General features: G+C 38.9%; 1 protein-coding gene across 2 annotated transcripts in view; it reads right to left on the bottom strand.

The window, feature by feature from the left end:
- NAA15 (N-alpha-acetyltransferase 15, NatA auxiliary subunit) overlaps window positions 1–12173 on the bottom strand; it is a 78893-nt gene that overhangs the window by 17068 nt on the left and 49652 nt on the right. For both annotated transcript variants that reach the window (XM_081237281.1, XM_081237280.1), the window contains exons 12-15: window positions 11217–11369; window positions 10322–10450; window positions 9003–9216; window positions 152–345 (exon numbers count right to left, since the gene is read on the bottom strand). In XM_081237281.1, the coding sequence (XP_081093407.1) occupies window positions 152–345; window positions 9003–9216; window positions 10322–10450; window positions 11217–11369 (690 nt within the window). The remainder of the gene's footprint in view (window positions 1–151; window positions 346–9002; window positions 9217–10321; window positions 10451–11216; window positions 11370–12173) is intronic.

The raw sequence follows: 12173 nt of genomic DNA, 5'->3' as shown, positions 1-12173 counted from the left end.
GAAGGAAGGAAGGAAGGGAAAGCAAGCTAAAAATTAAAGTGATTTTTTTACTCTAAAATCTATAACCAAATTGGCTGAATAAGACCGTATAAAATGACAATAGGTGGTCATGAAATTTCACTCAATTGTGCCAAACACTATTCTTAAGTACCTTGGCCAGCTTCTCGGGAATAAGTTCTTCTTTTGGACCTCCAATTTCCTCATCATCATCGTCCTTCTTCTTTTTCTGATTTCTCTGCTGCTTTTCTTTTTCTGCATTTTTTTTCTCTTCCTCTATCTGGGCTTTCTTTTGAGCTCTTCTTTGTTTATTACGTAGCTTCTTTAGCTCTTTGTCAGACATGTTTGCTGTAAGCAGCAAGTGTTAATAAAATTATCAATGTGTTAATCAGATTAGAAATGATCGATTACTATGTAATATTCCCATATAAACTCCTACCAAAAATCTTTCATGTTACACATGTTCATAAGCCTATGTGTACCTTTCAATAGTGCCACATTTGCTAAAGAACACTAACCTCCTCAAAAAATTTATGAAACCCGGTGGAACCCTATTGTGGCAACCATAGCAAACCTCAAAAGCACATGAGCTCCTCCAGCAACAGTAAACCACTTGCAATTCTAGGAATGTGACAAGCTGGTTCATAACTCTATGGCACTGTCCCATGCCTTCTTAGTTATGCCTTCTCTAATCCTGTCAAACAGTGCTGCCACTGTGCCTCACATATTCTGCTTGTCATAATACTTTGTTTATACATCTATTTCTCTTTTAGACTGTGAGTTCCTTGGTGGAAGAGACCTTGTTTTACTCATAATCTTTGTATTGTCAGGGCCTAGCAGCATACCAAAACACAGAGAAAACACTCAAATATTTGTTGAAGGAATAATGAATAACTACACAGTAAATTTCAAATTTGACATTAAAAATTAACAATATCCCTTGAGGTACAACTATAGAACGTTTCAAAGAAAGACTGGAAATCACTGATAAACACGCCATAAAAGTAGAAAATCTGTACTGTTTAGACTTAAAGCAATAAATCTGAAAGCTACATGTACAATCAGTATTTAATTGGAAAATACTTGTTAATAATGAGAAATGAAAAAATTCAATCTAAAATATACCACCACTGTGGTGATTTTTAAATATGCCCACAAATTCTTCCCTTCAAAAAGTGGGGTCTATTTCCCTTTCCCTTAAATGTGGGCTATACTTAGTGACTCACTTCTCACTAATAGAATGTACTAGAAATGAAAGTGTATGACATCCAAGATTAGGACATAAAAGCACTGTGGATTCCTCCTTGCTTTCCCTTGGATCACTCAGAGGAAGCCAGCTGTCATGTTGTGAAGAAACCCAAACCACTTTATGTAAAGACCCGTGTGGCCAAGAACAGTCCTCTAGCCGTGCCATCTTGGAAGCAGATTCTCCAATCCTTCAGGTGCCTTGGCTGACATCTTGACTTCAACCTCCTGCGAGACCCTAAGTCTTTCCAATCATACAGCTAAGTGACTTTTGAATTCCTGGCCCCCAGTACCTCTGGGAAATAAATGTTTGTTGTTTAAATCTGCTAAGCAATTTGTTATGTAGCGATAGACAACCAACATATTTTGGTCCCTGGAAGTGCGATGCTGCTGCAATAAAACCCTAAAATGTGGGGAGTGGCTCTGGGACCAGAGAGTGGCCAAAGGTGAGAAGACTTGGAAAAGAGAATTAATGTAAGCTTAAGAGCCTTAGACTATTTTTTTTTTTTTTTTTTTTTTTTTTGCGTTACATGGGCCTCTCACTGTTGTGGCCTCTCCCGTTGCGGAGCACAGGCTCCGGACGCACAGGCTCAACAGCCATGGCTCATGGGCCCAGCCGCTCCGCGGCACGTGGGATCTTCCCAGACCGGGGCACGAACCCGTGTCCCCTGCATCGGCAGGCGGACTCTCAACCACTGCGCCACCAGGGAAGCCCAGAGCCTTAGACTATTAATAGATATCTAGATTTTGAAGAGGCTGCAAGTGAGGGCTAAAGTGAAGTGAGGAACACTTATAATCACATAGAGGCAGACAGCTTAGCAACACTTATAAAATGCATCAAGTGAACTGGATGATCCCGTTAGGTGGATTTCTAGGCCCCAAAACATGGGGGTGGGGGAGAGAAGAGGTTTGAAGATGGCACCTGATTCTTCTTGCCGCTTCTAGCAAAAATGCAAGAGAAAGAAACTAAAGGAAGGAGCAGGGACTTGAGCGTTTTGAAAATTCTCAACCTCTCCAGAAATGGCTGCTGAGCAAAGATCAAACGCAGGGCACTGCCAGGAAAACATGTCAAAAGGGAGAGCAGAGAATTTGGCTTTAAAATCTTTTGTTAAGACTCAGAATTCAGAAAAATGGTGCCTCAGTTACTAGTCAAACAAAGGTTCTCTTAAAAATTTTAAGGGTGTGATCCACAGATCCTCCGAATCACACAACAGACCTTCTAAGAAACTTAGAAGTTTTGTCCTCTCAGCAAAATCTCAAAGTAGACAAAGATACTTGTGCATGTGGATTTCAATGAGATTCACAAAAGATCCATGAAGTTTAAAAGAGAATTATAACAGTAGAAACATGGAAACTTGGACTGAAAGGAACACAGTATAAAATGAAAAGAGGTCTTCAGACACCCCACCACCAAATTTTGGAAGCGGATTAAGAAACTACTTAGCTGCAAACAAATGCTAACTTTCAAGAAAAAAGAAGGATTCAGAAGGTAGAACCAAGAACCCAGAGGGCAGAGCCAAGATCCGTAAAGAATTATTCCTAGGTCTCGAGTCCTCATCAAAGAACTGCTAACCTGGACCCAACTGGACTTGAGAATTGACATGAACCAGTAACTCCAATGTGCCTCCTGTCCCCCCCTCACCACCACTTTGTGTCTACAGTGGGTGCCTAGCCTCTCTCTCACCACTTTATACTGGTTCACAGGATTTCCTATCAAGAACTCTACTTGAAGAGCTACACTAAAGAACCACATTCAGAAAACCTCATCAACATCTGCACCTCATTCACAAGATAACAATCTGGACTTTGAGCTAATGCTGTAATGGGATGAGACTTATGGAGGCCTTGAGAGGGGCAAGTATATTTTGCATTAAGAATGTAAATAATTTGTGTCCAGAATGCAGAACATGGCAGTTAAAAATATGTCCACAAATTCTTTGATTTCTCCTTCCCACTCAAGTATAGGTTGTACCTGGTGACCCACTTGACCAATTAAAATGTAAAGGAAGTGGCAGTGTGTTATGTCAAGAGAAGAGAACATTAAAGGTGTTATGGCTTCCTCCTTGCTCTCTAGCGTGGCCAGCTACCATGTCTTGAGGAACTCAAGACACCCTCTGGAGAGACTAAGGAATTAAGGCCTCCTGCCAAGAGCCATGCGAGTAAGCCATCTGGGAAATGGATCCTCCAGCCCCAGCCAAGCCTTCAGATGACTACAGCTCTAGCCAATATCTTAACTACAACTTCCTAAGAGACCCTGAGCCCGAACCACCTAGATGCTTCTGAATTCCTGACCTATGGAAATGGTTGGTTCAAGATGGTAAATTTGGGGGTAATTTATTATGCAGCAATAGATAAAAACAAATATATACCTGTTTCTCTTTTTCCTGGTAAAGAATTCCTTACTACTAGAAAAGAAAATTTCAAACAAGAACTAAAAATTACATCCTAGAAACACAAGACTGTGTGAGTGGCCACATAAATTCTGGCCTTTTAATGATTTGTGAAATAATTGCTACCACTTGCATCCTTACTGCAAGACTAGACACAATATACACATTATTTTATTTAACAATCTTGACAACCTCATAATATTATTTTATGTATCAGAAAACTGAGCTTTCAGAAGAAAAATAATGGCTCAGAGTGATAGTAAAAGGCAGAGCAAGGATGTAAATCCACTTCACTTTGCCTCCAGTCTAAGCTCTCTCTTTCCACTATGCTACACCAGGGGTCAGCGAACTTTTTCTTCAACAGGCGAGATACTAAATATTTTTCGCTTTGCAAGCCACAGGTCTCTGTTGCAACTAAACTCAGCTGTCACAGCACAAAAAGAGCAACAGATAGTATGTAAATGAATGGGCTTGGCTAGGTCCCAATAAAACTTCATGTACCAAAACAAACTGCAGTATGGATTTGGCCCACAGGCTACTTTGTGACCCTATTCTGTAATACCTCTCACTGCCTTAAGAGGACTCAAGTCAGTTCACAATAATTGCCATACCAAGACAGAGAAAGGAATCCACATAGGAAATTAATATAGACATTAAGAGTCCAAATCCTGTTTCACTTAATTTAGCGCTAATTATCTGGATAGGCATTGTCTCAAGTTTATGTAAATTAGCTAGTACTTGTGTGAACTTAATAGAGACTCAAAATTTTAGCTTAGGAGGAGCCAAAGGAAAATTCTACTACGCTAGAATACTGCATTATCTTTTTAAAAAAAATCTGTGTTTGTGTATACGTGCACATATGCATGTATATGTGTATACACAGAAAATACCATCTGAATCTAGACTACTCTACCCAGCCAAACTAACATACACATAAGAATGCAAAAAAAAAAAAAAAAAGAAATCTGGCCATATGAAGACTCTTAAGTTACTGAAAGGGTAAAAACATGAGAAGCAAAAGATAACTTCTCAAGCAAATAAAGGGTACCTACCAGATCTTTGCTATAAATATCAAGCTTTTTGGTGAACCATTAGAAGCACTGTGTCTAAAGAAAAAAATGGCAGCAAGCAAACTATTGTTCCTATTAATCAGCACTATTTCAGCAACACTAACCAATGCAATAAGGCATGGGGGAAAAAAGAGGTATAAATACTTAAACTGCTTGACTGATTCACTTTGTTGTAAAGCAGAGACTAATAAAAAAAATACTTAAACTGCTTACAGATTAATATAACGGCCTACATAGAAAAATTTTTTAAATCAACTGAAAAATCTACTAAACCTAATATCAATGTTCAATAAGGATACCAACATACAAAAACTATAACAATATTCATTTGGAATACTGTAATGGGAAAGGGGGACATGTAAGGATAATGCTAAGAGTAAATTTGCTAAAGTTATAACACAACAATTACATTAAAAAATAAATAGGAGATACATGCATTCTAGTATGCGAAGACTCAATGTTGTTTAAGATCTCCTGATCCCTAAACAGTAATCTATATGTTAAATGCAATTCAAATTAAAACTCCAAAAGAAACTTTCTGGAAGATCAATTAACTCTACAGTTCTTACATAAGCAAAAATTAACATGTAAAACGAAGAAAAATCGAAAGATATAGTGTTGATTAAGAAGAGAAAAATGGGGGCTTCCCTGGTGGCGCAGTGGTTGAGAGTCCGCCTGCCGATGCAGGGGACACGGGTTTGTGCCTCGGTCCGGGAAGATCCCACATGCAGCAGAGTGGCTGGGCCTGTGAGCCACGGCCGCTGAGCCTGCGCATCCGGAGCCTGTGCTCCATAGCGGGAGAGGCCACAGCAGTGAGAGGCCCTCGTTCCGCAAAAAAAAAAAAGAAAAATGGATAAGAAGAGAAACCCGTGTACTGATGTCAATACAACATAGTTTTACTGTGTCTTTACATTAAGTTTTAATATATGTGAGAACAAGACACCATGCCCACAACCCACCAAAGTATTTTTTCAGAGCTTACTTCAGGATAAAAGTGGCATTTTAAAAGAGTGGGGGGGCTTCCCTGGTGGCGCAGTGGTTGAGAGTCCGCCTGCCGATGCAGGGGACACGGGTTCGTGCCCCGGTCTGGGAAGATCCCACATGCCGCGGAGCGGCTGGGCCCGTGAGCCATGGCTGCTGAGCCTGCGCGTCCGGAGCCTGTGCTCTGCAAGGGGAGAGGCCACAGCAGTGAGAGGCCCGCCTACCGCAAAAAAAAAAAAAAAGAGTGGGGAATATGGACAACCTATTCAATAAGTACTATTTAGGAGTCAGCAGTCTTTTATGTGGGGATAAAAAAAGCTACCCTCCACCTCACATCACATATAAAAATTATCTCCAGATGATTAAACAGCCAAATGTAACAAAGCTAATAATATAAGAAAACATAGAAGATATTTATAAATATATTTTACATTTTGAAGGAGAAAAGCCTTTCTAAGCAAGACCCAGAAACCATAAAAGACTAAAAAACTTTGATTTCAGAAAAATTAAAGCTTTTACATAAAGAAAGACACCCACTGTAAATAAAGGTAAGACCTAAGTGACAGGAAGAAAATATGTGCAACACATAAATAAGGATTACAGTCCTGAGTATGTACAGAACTCCTTCGAACCAAGAAGTTTCAAAATAAAATGCGCAAAAGATATGAACAGGCAATTCACATAAGAAACCTAAAGGCCACATGAAAACATACGCAGGTGTTCCAGTCTTAAAAATCTAGGAATTATAGGGCTTCCCTGGTGGCGCAGTGGTTGAGAGTCCGCCTGCCGATGCAGGGGACACGGGTTCGTGCCCCGGTCTGGGAGGATCCCACATGCCGCGGAGCGGCTGGGCCCGTGAGCCATGGCCGCTGGGCCTGAGCGTCCGGAGCCTGTGCTCTACAACGGGGAGAGGCCACAACAGTGAGAGGCCCGCGTACCGCAAAAAAAAAAAAAAAAAAAATCTAGGAATTATAAATTAGATGTTCTTCCCAAAGTAACAAAAATGTAAAAGGATGGACAATTTTCAGTGTTAGCAATAAAGTAAAATATCAGTACACTGTTGGTGGCAATAAAAACCTTTTATGGAAAGCAATTTTATACATTTCTCATACTCTTTGACTTAGCAATTTCCACTTCTAACAACCCATAATAAAATATGTGCATAATGATGACCTACAGGACATTTACTGTAACACTCTAAGGGGCTGGGGGGGACCCACATGGATTCCCACATAACCATTAAAATGACTGATGATGATATTAGCTGTGCCCAGACATGGAACACTACTATAAAATGAAGGGGAAAAAGTGTACATTTCAGAACACTATGAATCATATCATCCCATTTATGGGCTACAAAAATAAAATGAACAAAACCACCACAAGAACTACCCTGAAAGGTGTGTGTAGAGCATGTTTGCACATAAAGCTCTGAAAATGGTAATTGTGCACAAAGGAAATTGAACATTTCATAGGGATAGCCCTTTGAAAGAAGACAGCCTGTGGGTAGGAGAAAAGGGAAAGGGGATTTTCACATTTGCTAGTTATTTTTCTAAGTTGTTTCAACTTTGTATGTTAAGAGTTAATTGTGCATTATTTGCATAATTTGAAGAAGAGGTGGAAGGCAGCAAGAGTGAACAGGAAGGTAAACAGGGACTTCCCTGGTGGCGCAGTGGTTAAGAATCCGCGGGTTCAAGCACTGGTCCGATAAGATCCCACGTGCCTCGGAGCAACTAAGCCCAAGCACCACAACTACTAAGCCTGCGCTCTGGAGCCTGCAAGCCACAACTATTGAGCCCGCATGCCACAACTACTGAAGCTCATGTGCCTAGCGCCCGTGCTCCACAACAAGAGAAGCCACCACAATGAGAAGCCCGCGCACTGCAAGGAAGAGTAGCCCCCACTCACCGCAACTAGAGAAAGCCAGCACGCAGCAACCAAGACCCAATGCAGCCATAAATAAGTAAATAAGTTTATTTATTTATTTTAAAAAAGGAAGGTAAACAAAAGAAGCCAGAGGATCACTGCTCTCAGCTTCAATTATAAATTGTCCTGCAGATTCTCATTGGCATCTTTTTGCCAGTTGAAGAAGCAACGACAGATAGAGATTCAAGTGAAATCTGTACAAGGGTTTCTACATGTGACCTTAGAAAGTTCTAAATTGTTCTTAGGCAACAGGAAATATAATTTAATAACAAATTAACAGAAAGATCCAAAGGTCTTTAGAAGGGGGAAGTATAGAAAGTAACCAACCATAACCTAAGGAGAGGCATAAACTCAGGACTGAAGAAAAAAAATCTGACACAGTTTTTATGTCCCAACTCCTGTAAAATTTTTGCCATGAAAATGTCACAAAATATTTGGATGAACAATTAATTTTTATCTTTCTACATTCCTAGGTCACTCTTATGCTGAGATCCTTTCCCAAATAATTAACTAAGGAAGATTTCTCCCTACACATCCTGACATTTTGCTATAAAAATGGCATGTTAAAACTGGTCAAATGGTAAATCATTGAGCAATTTTACTGGCTTAATTCTAAGCTGGGTTTTAATGTTCAAGCAATATTTACCTTTTAGTAGGTTCATTATAAATTATTACTAAAAGGAGAAATAACTCGATATACTAACGGCCAACACTAATGTGGAGTTCCAACACTACTATAAAATTAGTATAGTATTGTACTTAACAATTTATAGTATTGGGTAAAGGGTAAACCAGATATTAAATGTAAAGTTCATGAAATTCAACTCCTTAAAAGCTAATGATCAGTTACAAATTAAATTCTTGCTTAACTTTTGAAAGACTAAAGTAAACGGTATTTTTCTTTTGTTGCTTAGAAAAATTCACAAAATGGTCATTACCATTTTCTAAAGCATGTATAACATCGTCCCACAAGGTGCTTAATAAAAAGCTCAGGAAAGGGACTTCCCTGGTGGCTAAGTGGTTAAGAATCCGCCTGCCAATGCAGGGGACACGGGTTCGAGCCCTGGTCCGGGAAGATCCCACATGCCACGGAGCAACTAAGATCCCACATGTGCACCACAACTACTGAGCCTGCGCTCTAGAGCCCGCAAGCCACAACTATGAAGCCCACGAGCCTAGAGCCCGTGCTCTGCAATAAGAGAAGCCACTGCAATGAGAAGCCCGCGCACCTCAACGAAGAGTATCCCCTACTCGCCGCAACTAGAGAAAGCCTGCGTGCAGCAACAAAGACCCAACACAGCAAAAAAAATCTCAGGAAAAATCTACGTTACACAAAAACATAAGTACACACATACACACCACAGAAACAATAAGAACTCTTTGATTATTATACCTGTGTCAGCTTCATGTTCTTTATTCTCATCTGTAAGGGGGTTGTCGTGAAGCTTCAAATAGATCTCTATAGCAATTCTTGCTGCCTTGAAGTAAAATGGATGCTGTCGAAGTACATCTTCTAGTTTTAATAAGTCCACATATGATCTAAGGGTAATCTTCCTCATACAGTATGTATGAAAGTCAAACTGGTCATCAGTGATTTCTATAAAATGCTAACAAAATTATCTTTTTTATTACAGTGAAGTATAGCAATAGCAAAGAAACTACAAAAATGAAAGCCTTGGAATTACTTGTTTCCTAGGCATGAAAAAAATCAGTAAAATTTAAAAATATTAAAAATGACAATAATTCAATTTAAATACTTTGCATATCAAATAAGCAAATATAATTGGCCATCACCTAGCATAGTATAATGGCATACATTAGGCACTGAATTACTTGTTGAATAAAAGGAAACACAATGCTTTAAAATATATATATTTATTCCTTCCTTAATCATACTTAAATAAAGCTATCAGGACAAATCCAACAGAATTTATTAGCATACATAATAGTACAGTAGATTTACATGTTAAACATTCAGTCTTTATATTTAGAACAATTTGCAAAGGATTTTAATACTGCAGTATTTGGTAATTTTTCTGAGAATACAAATCTGAATCCTATGCAATGAAATGCTGGTATGTGGGAGAGAAATCAATCAGTGAGTAAGTCAAGCAACCAGAAGCTAACACATTTCAACTAAGCTCTGGGGTTCTCGACTTAATAACAGAACAAGCATGAAATTATATATTTTTATATATGAAAATCATAAAAAATGAAAGCCAACTACTAGTGATAGAAATGACTCAGAAGTGAAAAGGACTTAGAAAAGGATAAATTTATCAGAACATGAGGAATTACATAGGTTACAGAAGTATTGTGAAAAGGCTTCAAAGCTTATAAATAATATTTATCAGGGCATAAGGCACCACCAATCAACCCCACAACAAACAGGTTTCTGGGATAGCTTAATGAGCTTTGTTATGTATTAATGAAGCAGAAACATTCAGAAATCAATGAAAACGCAGCCAAGATACAAACTTTCCCTTAAGTTTCTTACATGAATTCTGGCAGGAAGAGTAGACGATGGGGAAGTCTGCTTAATATAGTCTATATTATTTCCATTATAAAACTTGAAAAATATGAACGCTGGTTTTTAGAAATCACTTACTATACATTATAAGGTGAGAGAAAAGAAAAAAACTATAGGATTTCCTCAAAACTTTCAATGTGTAACAAAATGAAATGAGAAACTTTTATGTATGTGGTACTTACTCTCTCAATCTCATGACATTTCTTAAGTGCTTCACCAAATTTATTCATTGCCTTATAAGCCTGGGCACATTCTGTCTGGAACCACATGCATTGCATTTCATTTAAATTCTCAACCGCTGATGTTCCTTCCTATATGAAAAGCACACATACTCAAAGACAATTTCTTATCAAATACATTATTCCACCATAGGATTTAAGAAGGAAAGATGGTCAATTGATTTGAATTCTTTCAAAATAATTTTCTAATTTTTTAAACCATTCTCAGGGTAAGAGGGAATAGTTAATATGTGAAAGAAATTAGAATTGTATTTCTAATCACTAAAAAAATACACTCATATACCCTTGTAAATGATTAATCAAAAGGTCTACATAATTGGGGATGGAAAGTAACATAAGAAACAGAACAGTAACACATCGCATATGTTCAATAAGTATTAGTTCTCTTCGCCCTTAAAAATTTCAACTGAACATATATCAATATAAATCAGTTTAAAAACCCACTGTACAACCATATTTAAAAAATGATGTTTTGGGGCTTCCCTGGTGGCGCAGTGGTTGAGGGTCCGCCTGCAGATGCAGGGGACGCGGGTTCGTGCCCCGGTCCGGGAGGATCCCACATGCCGTGGAGTGGCTGGGCCCGTGAGCCATGGCTGCTGAGCCTGTGCGTCCGGAGCCTGCGCTCCGCAGGGGGAGAGGCCACAGCAGTGAGAGGCCCGCATAACGCAAAAAAAAAAAAAAAGATGTTTTATACTAATATTGATTTCAGTTTTTTCTAAGGCAATTTAATTAAAATCCTGTCTTGATATTAAAAATATCAGACATAAACTTTGAAAAACAAACAAGGTATACAAGTATGAACTATTTATTTACAAGCAAGAAAACTAGCTGTACAAACCCTTGTAAACTTTGAGCACATTTCTTCAGCCTCTTTTATCAGATTGGCTTTTAGCATGTATTTTGCACACTTGGAGTTGATAAATCTGTCTGCCGTGTCCAAGGCCTGGGCCTCATCCATCCACCTTGCAGCTTCTTTAATATTCCCAGCATGCTAATAAAAACAGGGTACAAAAGCAAAATAAACCAGTCAGAGTATGCTAATTTTACTATGCAAGTAATTAGTTTCCTGTTCATAAATAACTAAAACACAAATGAAAGAAACAGTAATCTCTGTCTCTTACAACCCTAATCAATGTAGATGCATACATTCTACAGAAATATAAGTTCTAATACCTTTCTGGCAATGTAGAATATAAGCTCTCTGATAGTAAAGATTTGTTTTAAAAATTTTGTCTACTGTTATAACCTCATTGAGCACACACTACAACAGTGCCTGGCACATAGTGAATACTCAAAAATAATCATTGAATCAGAGAATAAATAATAATCAAAATCTTTAAGCCAGAACAACATAATTTAATGTAAAGGTCATAAAAGGCAAAAGGATGGTTAAATTTCTACTCCAAAAGAACCATGGAAACATTACAATTAGGACCACTGGTGGACATTCCACAATGATCCTCATTCTACTTCGTCTAACTAGTCCATTTGGCAAGATCACAAAACTAATGAGCCTTACTTGGCTCTAAAAAAGTGCTTTTAAAACATTACTTGGGGGACTTCCTGGTGGTGCAGTGGTTAAGAATCCACCTGCCAATGCAGGGGACACGGGTTCAAGCCCTGGTCTGGGAAGATCCCACATGCCGTGGAGCAACTAAGCCCATGCACCACAACTACCAAGCCTGCGCTCTAGAGCCAGCGAGCCACAACTACTGAGCCCGCGCGCCTAAGCCACCACAATGAGAAGCCTGTGCACTGCAACGAAGAGTAGCCCCCACTTGCCGCAAATACAGAA

Source organism: Mesoplodon bidens, assembly GCF_964165515.1.
Source record: "Mesoplodon bidens genome assembly, chromosome: 1".
NCBI lineage: Eukaryota > Metazoa > Chordata > Mammalia > Artiodactyla > Ziphiidae > Mesoplodon > Mesoplodon bidens.
This window is presented reverse-complemented; position numbering and strand designations above follow the sequence as displayed.